We start from the raw sequence: 13,395 nt of genomic DNA, 5'->3' as shown, positions 1-13,395 counted from the left end.
AGGACACCATATGGTGTTGTTATGTGTCGTATGGTGTCTTAAGGGGTCATATGGTGTCCTAAGGGGTCACAGGACACCATATGACCTCTTACGAAACAATACAACCTCTAATAATACCTAAGGGGTCATATGGTGGGCTTATACGAATTACATAAGAAGAGAAAGAGGGAGGGAGAGAAGAAGAGAAAGAGGGATGGGGTAGAGAGAGAGAGAGAGAGAGAGAGAGAGAGAGAAGAAGAAGAAGAGAAAGAGGGATGGGGTATAGAGAGAGAGAAAGAGAGGAAGGAGGGGGAGGGAGAGGGAGAGAGATTGAATCCAGGACACAATATGACCCTTAGAACATAATATGACCCCTAACAACATCTAAGGGGTCATAGGGTGTCCTAAGGGGTCATATGACACTATATTATCCCTTAGCACACCATAGGACCTATAATTACACCAAATAGTGTCCTAAGGGGTCATTGAACACCATATGACCCTTTAGAACACTATATGGTGTTGTTATGGGTCATTGTTGTCCCAAGGGGTCATATGGCATCCTATGACCCCTTAGGACACCATATGGTGTTGTTATGTGTTGTATGGTGTCTTAAGGGGTCATATGGTGTCCTAAGGGGTCACAGGACACCATATGACCTCTTAGGAAACAATATGACCTCTAATGACACCTAAGGGGTCATATGGCAGGCTAATAAAATGATCTATTAAATTTGAAGTTATGAATAAAACATCATACAATAGAACATAATACAATAGAACATCAATAGTTTAGTTTTGATATAGTTAAGCTATACCATTGTCAACTTAAGAGAGACTCCAAGCGAACAAACAACAAGGCTTCACTAAAAAGCAAGTGTAAGAGCTTGACCTAACCCTAAGAGTACTGCCTAAGTTCTAAAACATATGATGCTATTAAATTTACAAGGTTATAGGACTGATCTCAATTGTGACTATAGGAATTACAAAAGAAGAGAAAGAGGGAGGGAGAGAAGAAGAGAAAGAGGGATGGGGTATGGAGGAAGGGAGAAGGGGAGAGAGCGAGCGAGAGAGGGATGGGGTATGGAGGAAGAGAGAGAGAGAGAGAGAGAGAGAGAGAGAGAGAGAGAGAGAGAGAGAGAGAGAGTGGGGGGGGGGGGGGGAGGGAGAGGAAGAGAGATCGAATCCAGGACACATTATGACCCTTAGAACACAATATGACCGCTAACAACATCTAAGGGGTCATATGCCACTATATTATCCCTTAGCACACCATAGGACCTATACAACACCAAATAGTGTCCTAAGGGGTCATAGAACACCATATGACCCTTTAGAACACCATATGGTGTTGTTATGGGTCATTGGTGTCCCGAGGGGTCATATGGAATCCTATGACCCCTTAGGACACCATATGGTGTTGTTATTGGTCATATGGTGTCTTAAGGGGTCATATGGTGTCCTAAGGGGTCACGGGACACCATATGACCTCTTAGGAAACAATACGACCTCTAATGACACCTAAGGGGTGGGCTAATAAAATGATATATTAAATTTAAAGTTATGAATAGAACATCATACAACAAGACTCCAAGCAAACAAACAATGAGGCTTCGCTAAAAAGCAAGTGTAAGAGCTTGACCTAACCCTAAGAGTACTACCTAAGTTCTAAAACATATGATGCTATTAAATTTGCAAGGTTATAGGACTGATCTTGATTGTGACTATAGGAATTACACACTTGATTTCTTTCATGGGTATGTATCGTTCCAAGTTGTTTGACAAGTGATGATCATCATATACTACCACTGCCATGCATACAACAAACTTTAATTTTTCTTCCTACTGGTTGTTTCCTTCTGAAAAACATATTGCAGGTACTCTGACTCATCATGTTGCTTTGTTGACACTATTTTCCACATCTGCTCAGCTCATTAAAAACAAATTCGAGAAGAATATTGCTGCAGGTTTCCTTGTTTGTCACAGTAATGCACCCTTGGTTCAATTTCAAACCCTATTCCTCCTATTCAATATACACACACAAATCCATCAATCAATTTTCTTAGGAGAGCATACATGATAAAAATCAAAGAGGAAGTTGTAGACAAGAAATAAATTCACTTACTTCTATAGAAGTGCAGACACAGTTGTAGTGGGGTATGGAGGGAGGGAGGGAGAGAAGAAGACAAAGAGGGATGGGGTATGGAGGAAGGGAGAAGGGGAGAGAGGGAGGGATGAGGTATGGAGGAAGGGAGAAGGGGAGAGAGGGAGGGAGAGAGAGAGGGGTGGGGTATGGAGGAAGGGAGAAGGAGAGAGAGAGAGAGGCACCTTGTATGCATTTGAGAGGGGGAGAAAATACACTTACATGTGTATATATATACTTAATATATTATATCTTATTATATACATATATATAAATATTATATATTATATGTATATAGACATATTATATATATACACATATTAAATATACAATATCATATTATACAATAGCACGTATGTGTTATTTATAGTAAAAAGAGCGCGTATGCACTGTTTATAGTAAAAAGAGTGTGTATGCACTTCTTACACCATAAGTACCCCATACGCACTTTTTAAACCATAAGTACCCTGTATGCGCTTTTAACTGTTTAGGCTTGGAAATAGGCCTGGATGACAAAGCTACGGTTTGGATGTTTGATTTCCCTCCATTTCTCTCATTTTTGACGTGTTTTATTTTATCAACTTTGTCATCATCAGGTTTACACTTCATCAAGTGGGTATTTCTAAAATTGCCACCATATTTTCACCCATCTTCTGAGCTTTCTAACCATATAATTTTTTTTTCAATTTGAACAACAATAACATATTATTATTGAATTTCTTTTACCAGTGTCTCAATTGTTCTCACAGACATAGGTGCGCCATTTCTTGAATAACTTTTGATATAATTATCCAAATTTAAAAAACTTTATATATTATTGTAGTGCACTTGATTGTTCACAATTTTTTTAAAAAAATTGTATTTTTGATTTGTTTAGTGCAACTTATGCTTCGTGCATGAACAGGTACCTAATTTTCAGGATGTGCTCGATTGGAAAAAACATTAAAAAAAAAATACTCAACAAAAAATTACATAAAAATACACATCTTCTAGTGCTCGCTCTTAACTATCTTTCTGCCAAAGTATTTGTCAAAATACTAAATCTAACTATGAATTTTTTGATGCGCACGTTAGACACTATGTTATGTTTTAAAGAAAAATCAGGGTCAGTTTTTCGTGTGCAAAGGATTTGACCCCCTTAATCTTATCCAATTTTGAAATTTTGTAGTAGTTTGGAAACTAGATTCAAAGTACTAAAATCTTTGTTCTTTTATTATCTTCATATCCTGAGTGGATGACTTTCAAATTTTGCCTCCCAGTTCAGGTTCACCTGATTTCAAAAAAAAAGTGTCCACTTATACCCCCCTTTTTGACCACCATCTTTGTGCACTTAGCCGACTATAAAATGAAAAAAATACCTAGAAAAATCATTGCCAACATTATGTGCTCCCTCTTTATTGACATCCATGAAGGAATGCTATTGTTGATAACAAAAATAGGCCACACCGAGTAAATAGATCTCAACTCTCCAAATGGATTAACACTGTCTGTTGCCAATGAAAGCCTGAGATTACGAGGTTCTTCTTTAAAGTGTGGCCATTTTTCATCTATGTCTATAAATGTAGAACCATCTACAGGCATTCGAAGAATGTCATCTCAACTTCTATTGCGTGCATGGTAATCCATAAATTGCTCCAAGTTTCCGCACCTAAATAATCGTTGCAAATGTGGAATCATAGGAATATAACGAAGAACCTTGTGAGACACCTTTTTTGTTAGTTGATCTGTTTGATATCTACTGATATGACATTCAGGGCATTCTGTTGCAAATTCATGTTATTTATGATATATAATATGATCATTGAGACATGCATCTATTGCTTGATACTCCATTCCAATATCTTTCATAATGGCAGATAATTCTCGATATAAGCGAGGTAGAAAATTTGATGGTGGTAACAAAAAATCACCTATCAATCTAGAACAAAAAAATAAATTGTTAATATAAAGAATATTAATGGTACATATTTCACCTTTTATTTACTAGTGATGAAATAACAACAAAAAAAGATGAAAAAAGATGACATATATGACATACCTTAACATACGTGAGATTGTTATGTTGGATAAAGCATTCATAACCTTCAAGTTCACCAACAACAATATAGTAGAGAGAAGAGTTGTTTGGGAGCCTTCGTAAAGGGGCTTGTATGCCTTCTCAAGTATAGGTAAATCATGAACAACATCAAAGTCATCTTGATCATCATGATCAACTGCGCCAGTACTAAATGTGTCATGGATCAATGTATTTGTACCATCATCTTCAACTGTGTTTTCTAGCGCATGATCATCTTCTTCCATAGGATCATTATCTTCAACTTCGATATTTACACCTCCATGTTCCTCTACTTGGAAAACCACATTCTTCGAGTCGTGGTAGTCCATATCATGTGCCCTAGGGCGCCCCACCTATATAAAAAAAATCAACATAAATAAACCATGATCATGATCTCATTGACAAGTGATTTTTTATGTATATAAATTGGTAAAACGATATAAACATTTACAAATGCAATCAATATAAACACATATAATGAACAACTTACCAATGGACGATAATCATGCCCCCCTTCAATGTGACAATGCTGCCTACAATGTTTCTCAGTTGTTGTGATTAAAAATCTTCTAATTTTTAAGCCGTTACAATTTTTGCATGGACAAAACATTTCCCATCACCTTTTCCTTTCAAACTAGACCACAATCTAGCAATTGTCTCCTTATTTTGTTCTTCGCTGATATTATCTGACATGATTTTTCTTAACAGGCAAGAAAATCGAGCTATGGAAAATTCGATCTATAACCTTCACAAAAAGATGTCGCAAGTATGGAAAACACTATTCGTGCGCGGTTTTTTTTTTCACTTTTTCACTTTCCTATTTTTTGTCAGAATTCCAACGAACGTCGGGCAAGATTTTGACGACAACTAGTTTCATCGGAATTCCAACAAATGTCGAGCAATATTAAAATAAAAATAAAAATTGACACAAATTGCCTTGTAAGATCCAACAAAACGAAAGAAATCCCATAGTTCGTTGAAAAATGCACCCAAATGAGTTAGTGAATTAACATTTCACTTGTGTTTAATATTTTAGATTTAACAGAGTATCATGAAGGAGGTATTGAAGATGAAACAAAAAAAGCACAACCGAATATTCTAGCATTGAATCTAGTAAAGGAGGAGATAGAAAACATCTTGGATAGCCATGTGGGTAGAAGCACAAGAAATAGGCAATATGAAGAGTGCCTGGTTAAATGGAAAGGAAGACTTCTTGAAGATTTGTCATTGCTATCTAAGGCAAAGGTTGACTATCTTGGATTTCCTATGAACAGCTGAGATGTAACAAGGTCACTTCTCAAATTACCCTGAGTGCCTGATGTAGCAGCATCCAAGGTGTAAGAGTAATCTTCCATCACGTAAAAATATCGTTTAGTTTTATTAATAAGGGATATTTTTGGTAGGTTACTATTTTTAGTAAGTTTTCAAATATGCGTAAAATCTTACATGAACCTCCTGAATGGTGAAATGAAGTCAATGGTGAAAGAATCATTTTGATATATTGTGGCATTTAAGAGATATTTCAAGTCTTCTAGAGAGTTTCTCCAAGATAACTTTGAATGCAATTTTGAGGGTGTTAGAGGCCTTAGATGGGCTCGAAAGTTGACAAAAGTTGGCATTAGCACACTTTAACATTGTACGTATGCTCACAATCTCTCTAATAATATACAATGTTGAAGATTTGAGGATCAATTTTAAAGTTATGGCTCCCAAAATTTTGACTACCAAAAATAAAATATTTTCCAAAATTTTGACTACCAAAAATCTAATAAAATATTTTATTAAGTGGGAAAGTGGTCAACTAGTCTTTCAACTCCATTTTGGATTTCACTTTCTAAAAAATTATAAGGTTGTTATACATTCTAAATAAAGAATGTGAATAGGGGTTACAAAACACCATTCCAGTAGTGCATATTGTGGCTCTGGCTTGCAGATTATTGTAATGAGAAAGCCCATGTGGTTGTAGCATGTTATTTTTTGAATGTTGTAGTTTCATTTCATTTGGATAATAGAAAGAAAGTGTTTCCTTTCTTGCATTTTCTTTTGATTTCTCTATTTTTGTTGTATTTGGGTTTGTAAGGGGAGTTCCCTTCATCAAGTGGTAATGCAAGATTACTCTTACACCCTAGAAGCTCCTGCATCAAACCTCCACTCATCACTTGCATAATTTTTCTTGTATGAATTTTCTCTTTTGGTGAGGATTTTTATCCCATTTGGTTTTCTCTTTTTTCCTAAATTTGTGAGAGATTAAATTATAAATGGTTCCTAACATGACCTAGTAATCAAGATCCATAATCATCATCATGATTTGCATAATTTGTATTTATTTATATTCTCCTTAATTTTCACTTATGGGGGGCATTGGTGTGAACAAGGGTGTTTCCTATCTAGTTTCCTCCTCTATAGTGTGAACAAGGTAAATTTTCTAACTAGATACTAGTTATACCCTTTTGACACATATTGATATGTTAGTTTACTTAGGGACCTAATAATATTTTTAGAAGGTCTTACTTGTCATGTAATCTTATCATATCTTTATTTGTTTCGTGTCATAGGATTAAGATACTTGTCATGTAATCTTATCATATCTTTATTTGTCTCATGTCATAGGATTAAGATACTTGTCATGATCATGTCTAGTCCTAAATATCAACCTTGCCTCTATAAGCAAGGCCTCATATGTCATTTGTAACCAGTCTTTGGCATCCATAATCAAGAACAATAATATTTCCATACTCTCTTATAAAAGTTTAATTTTGTTTTGCAAGTGATCTTGAGGCGAGTTGAGTTCTCTATGAACTCCTATAGTTCTATGGCCTGTAATGTCATCCCCATAAATTCCAAATTGCCAAATAATTTTACAAGGATTCATAGTTCCAATAATATGGTTTCACAACATTGTTTAGGGGATAATATGAATACTTTACCACCTATTCACCCAATAGACATTGATCTATATATGTTTCTAAGAGATGTGATGCTAAAGTGTTTTGTCAATATTATAGAGTTAATGGGAATGATATGTAAAAACGGTGTAGGATTAAAACACAAGATCTAAAATCTAATTGATAGAGTATTTTCCTTCGTCCTTGTTATCAATTTTTAAAAATCTATACCAACCCCATTCAACATCACGTGAAACAATTAATGTGCATACTATTTTAAGAGGCACAAGTTGAAGAAGGAATATTAGATACACCTTTCTTAGAATTTGAGAGCTTCATGCGTGATATTAATGGAAAATATATTTAAAAGTCTTATTTCCTTCGCCTATAACATTCTCTAATGATAAACTCCCAAACAATGGGCACTATGGGCATTCACACATTTGAGGAAACTATAAGAATATGTTATGTGACATTAAAAGGGATTATTCCACAAATAAAGTTCTAAATATTCACATAGTTGTGTGGAACTATATAAGAACAAATTCTATCATGTAAACAACAAGAAAGCTCAAAATATTCATGAGGAATTTTAAGCACCCAATGTACCCTTATAGATATCTTATGTACTTTAATCTTTACACTCACTCAAATCTTATAAATTTCTTAAAAGATATGGTAGCTATATTGTGAGTGTAGAAGACATTTTACAAGTGTCTAGGATCACTATTAGACATATTCTCTACACTTCTATTTGTTGTGATCTGCTATATTATTTTTGTGTGTCTTATTTACTTAATTGTGTGAGTTCCATGGTATTGGCTTACATGTGCAAGAAAAGAAGAGGTGTTTCTATTAAGTTCATTTTCTTAATGTGGTGTAATGCAAGAGAATTAATGGTTAGATTTGAATGTTGGTTATTAGATTTTGATTTTTCACACCTAGATTTAGAGAAACCGATTATAATTTGTGAATCCATTTTTTTATTTAGTTTTATAGGCTGATTTGAAATGATCCACATGTAAATTAGGGTTCTAGTCTACCATAATAGAACCTATAACATGTTGTTTGGATCCATCTAGAAGGTATTTTTAGTTTGATTCAACTCAATTTTTATTGTGTGTTAGTATGATGGTAAATCAACACATACAAGTTATAGAGTCTCTATGCCTTGATCTCAAGTTTCACAAGTTTGACCCTAATTGTCACATATTTAACTTGATGTGTTAGATTGAATTATTTCACATGGAAATGATTTGATAGAAATATGTTTTAGCAAAATAGTTCATCTTCACCTTCCTAATAGCTAAACATGTGAAACTAGTACTTAAGAACACTTATAATGAGATTGTCAAGTGCATAAGTAAGCAAGGTCTCATAGTTCAACCTATTTATGGGTTAAATTAACAATCAAAAGAAATATTGAAGACGTCATGCATAGAAATACAAGTGACCTATATGTTTATGTAATCTATTTTCTCTCTTTAGAAATGTGATGTGCTTTGTATGTTCTTTCTAGTCCCAAAAATCTAGATACATGTACTAATGACAAATTGAATATTTGTAAATACCAAAACATAACAACATATTGCATATCTTTTTGTTAAGTTGGAGCTCTTGATGGCTAGAAGGAAATCTAGAATGTAAATTTGAAGATTTGAATTTGGGGTTCATTTTTGCATACCTAGAGGTTGTCAATCTTGAGCCACTTAAAAATGAATCTTAAGGTAAAAATGGTAATTTCATGACACAAGTGAATGTATGGAAATAATTGGTGATAAAGATGGGTAAATGGCTAGTACATGATGAATATGTTAGAATAAGTGTAAGAATGGAGAGAATGTGTGTGGATAGAGGTTAATCCATTATCTAAATCTTAGCACAAGAGTGCCATTTATCAATATGTAATTATTGTAAAAGCATTCCATAAGGTGGGCATAAAACTAAATGAGAAGTAGCTAATAAATGATAAATGTATGCAAATAAGTATAGGGATTGAGTCATGTGTCAAGCTTAGCAAAAAAATACACCACTTATCAATATGTAACTGTATTAAAAACATTCCACCAAAATAGAAAAAAAAATGTCATGGATATGCACATTTCACTATTGCACTAACTCAATTATGTGAATAGATGTAACTACAATGAACACAAAAAATTGTAATGAAATAACAAATTAATAAAAATCTCTTAAAATAAATTTTATGATTAATATTAAATCTTATCAACTAGTATATGTATCTTAAATACACCTAGCTAGATAAGATATAACAATGAGATAAAGCTTTCGAACTAAACATTAGATTTGAATGATGAGCGATTTAAATGAAATAGTTACGTTCATGAAACTAGTCGATTTAACTTGTTGGATCAATGACTAACAATTGAATTGAAGGACAATATAATAGAATTCATCTTTGACAAGATGGGTTAATTTGTGATGTTATTTTTCCTTCTCATATTTGTCCTTGTGTCGTTAGTTTCATTTAAGGGGGGCAAAATATTTTCACTTGCACCATTATTTGCCTTAATGAAAGCTAAAATATCTTCATGACTAATCAAAACTTTGAAATATGGAGGATAGATGGTAGATACATTAGAAGAAATTAGCTTGTACACGATAACAAAAAATACATTTGTCATCACATGATGATGGAAACTTTTAGCATGGAGGTGATTTCCTCGGTATGAGGATGACAATTTCACATAATTAAAATGGTTGGCTTACATGGAAGAATAAAACTTGATTGTGTCTATTTCACTTCAAGTTGCTAATCACTCACCATGTCCAAAGAATAAGGAAGGGGAAGCACTAACATAAGAGACTTTCTTAACTTAATTTTCAATTCCAAGTGGCCTCATAATAATGTTAGTGGAAGAAGTGCCAATGATGAATATTTCTAATATAGTATTATCCAATAAAATTAGATATAATATAAAATATAAAATATACTTGTTATTTAGTTTTAGTTTTTTAAAATATAAAAATATTTAGCATAATTATATTATAATATAATTTAAATAATTTAATATATTTAAAAATAGAATATTATGATATATAAATTTGTATTATATATATCATTACTTATATGCTTATTTTATATATAAAATATAGATTAAGTTAAATATATATTATTTTATATAGTATAATTTTCAGTTAATTTATATAATACATATTATTTAATATAAAGATAGAGGGAGATGTATAGACAAACAAAAAGAGAGAAAGAGGGGAAGAATGAAGAGAGAGATTGAGATAAGGTAAAGAAAATGAATAGAGAGATAGAGATGTGACAAAGACATATAGAAAAATAGACCGAGAGCAAATACTAATATATAGAATGGTAGAGTGATAGAGGAAGATAGAAGAATAAAGAAAGAGATTGATATGGATAGAGGAAGAGAGAGAAAGAAAGAGATAGAGATGAGACTTGAGAGGCAAGAGAGACAAAGATATATAAAGAGAGATAAGAGAGAGATAAAAGTAAAGAAAGAGATAAATAAGAAGAGAGAGAAAGAACATTAAAAAATATAGACATAGAGAGGAGAGAGGAGCTCAAGATAAAGAGAAATAATGATAGAAAGATGGAGAGACAAAAAGAGGGAAAGGCAAAAAGAGGGAGAGACAAAAAGAGGGAGAGATGGAGGGATAGAAAGATAGAAATAGGAAGTTATATATTTATCTCTCCTTTCTCCCCCTCTCTCTCCATCTCCATCTTCCTCTCTATCTCTCCCCTAATTCTATCTCATTATTTGTCCCCATAACTCTCTCTCTCTCTCTCTCTCTCTCTCTCTCTCTCTCTCTCTATATATATATATATATATATATATATATCATAGACTCCCTACTTCTCCCTCCCTATCTTTATCTCTATATCTCCCTCACACTCTCCTTGTTTCTCTCTCTCTCTCTCTCTCTCTCTCTCTCTCTCTCTCTCACACACACACACACACACACACACACACAATTTCCCCTCCCCATCTTTATCCCTCTCACTATCTCTATTCATATCTCTCCCTCCTCTCTCTCTATATTACTTATCTCTATCACCTCCTTTATCTCTTACTATTGAGACCTTTGTTGCACAATCAACATCATTTGCTAAATGGCCTATCCTCATTTATTGTACAAATGTATGCAAAAAAAAATATATCAATTTTTTTCCTAATTGACCTTTCACACTTTTTGATGTACCCATTGAACACAAAGATACCATTGCTATTAGATATTCAACAGCTAATTGTTTTAAACATGATTCCATCCAAAAATCTATTGTGTAAGACTCGACATTCAACATCATTAATATTATATTCTATATTTTAAAAATTAAAAAATTAAAAACTGAAAAATAAACAAAACTCGGAATCAAACTCCTTTCTAAAACCTCCGATTGAAAGTTGTCCACATTTGACTGTCCCAATTTCCAGACTTCAATATTCCACCCAGAACGCTCTGGATTTGACCAGCGCCTTCTCCGAAGCGACACCGCCGACACCTTTAATGGAGACTATAAATAGGCTTCCTGGGTTTTCTCATTTACATCTTGATATAGGCTTTTATTAAGCAACGCTGAATAGATCCCTAAGTAGGACGCTTATTTCTCTAGATCCATCTCTGTGAAGGCTTTGATTTGCAGTTTTTGTGTTCAAGTAAGAAATACAACATGCAGATTTTCGTGAAGACTTTGACGGGCAAGACCATCACTCTGGAGGTGGAAAGCTCTGATACCATCGACAATGTGAAAGCGAAGATCCAGGACAAGGAGGGAATCCCTCCTGACCAGCAGCGCCTCATCTTTGCCGGCAAGCAGCTCGAGGACGGCAGAACCCTTGCCGATTATAACATCCAGAAGGAGTCGACCCTCCACCTGGTTCTCCGTCTCAGGGGGGGAATGCAGATTTTTGTCAAAACCCTCACAGGCAAGACTATCACTCTGGAGGTGGAGAGTTCTGACACCATTGACAATGTCAAGGCCAAAATCCAAGACAAGGAGGGAATTCCTCCAGATCAGCAACGCCTGATCTTCGCTGGCAAGCAGCTGGAAGACGGCAGAACCCTCGCCGACTACAACATCCAGAAGGAGTCCACCCTTCACCTGGTTCTCCGTTTGAGGGGAGGAATGCAAATCTTTGTCAAAACATTGACAGGCAAGACCATTACTCTGGAGGTGGAGAGCTCTGATACCATTGACAATGTGAAGGCTAAGATTCAAGACAAGGAGGGAATTCCCCCAGATCAGCAACGCCTGATCTTCGCCGGTAAACAACTGGAAGATGGCAGAACCCTTGCGGACTACAATATCCAGAAGGAGTCCACTCTTCACCTTGTGCTTCGCCTGCGTGGTGGTATGCAGATCTTTGTCAAAACCCTCACCGGCAAAACCATCACTTTGGAAGTAGAGAGCTCCGACACCATTGACAATGTGAAGGCGAAAATCCAAGATAAGGAGGGCATTCCTCCTGATCAACAGCGACTCATCTTTGCTGGGAAGCAGCTGGAGGATGGCCGAACTCTGGCTGATTACAACATACAGAAGGAAGCTACACTTCACCTTGTCCTGCGCTTGCGCGGAGGGTTTTAAATTCTCTGTTTTATCCGTAGCTCTCAAATATGTATTCGAACTTTTTATTTAAATAAATAAATTTGTATCTCTTTTGCCATTTGCCCCTGCTTTTCTAAATGTCAGATCAATCAAGGGTTTTAATTTCTGTTTTCTTTGCAATTCTCGTATAAGTATTCCAGCTTTTTATTTAAATAAAAATCTTGCTTTTTGGCCATTTGCATTTTAAGATAACTTGTAGTTCAATTGTAATTATTTTCTGGAAACAAATTTTTGAAACAGAACAAGGATTGTTTGGGCTGTTGGAATGAACCCTAAACATCAACAAGAGGAGAGGAAGGGATAAGTTTCAGGTGTTACAGGAAACTTTTTGGTGTTTGATCAGTATGCCCCTCTAGATAGAGCCATTTGTACATTCTTGCAATCTAATTTGTATGCTTGAGAAATAACAGAAATAAATGATAGTATGCTTGAGAAATAAATTATCCGTATCTGTTGTGCCATTTCGCTCTGCATTCTAAATGACAAATTAAATATGGATTTATTCAATTGGGGGTTTCTTGTATCAACAAACGCAAAAGTTGAAAAAAATGTGGAATGAAACATCTGAAGTTTTAGATTTATCTATACATGGCTTAGAAATATAAGATATTATTTTGAAGAAAAATATGGCAACATGTTTGGGAATAAGGAGCAACAAAATCAAATTCTTTTTCTTGAATCTGGTTGCTTTTTAAGATTACTTATCATTCAATTGCAAATATTCTTT

The 13,395-nt window shown here is 34.5% G+C and overlaps 1 protein-coding gene across 1 annotated transcript in view; it reads left to right on the top strand.

Moving 5' to 3' along the window:
• The window catches only part of LOC131077374 (polyubiquitin), a 297,730-nt gene extending 285,004 nt beyond the window's left edge, over positions 1–12,726 (top strand). Inside the window, exon 4 of the mRNA XM_059219876.1 lies at positions 11,778–12,726. Within this exon, the coding sequence (XP_059075859.1) occupies positions 11,778–12,647 (870 nt within the window). The 3' untranslated portion in view covers positions 12,648–12,726. The remainder of the gene's footprint in view (positions 1–11,777) is intronic.
• Positions 12,727–13,395: the final 669 nt, after the last annotated feature.

This window comes from Cryptomeria japonica, chromosome 4 (assembly GCF_030272615.1).
Source record: "Cryptomeria japonica chromosome 4, Sugi_1.0, whole genome shotgun sequence".
NCBI lineage: Eukaryota > Viridiplantae > Streptophyta > Pinopsida > Cupressales > Cupressaceae > Cryptomeria > Cryptomeria japonica.
This window is presented reverse-complemented; position numbering and strand designations above follow the sequence as displayed.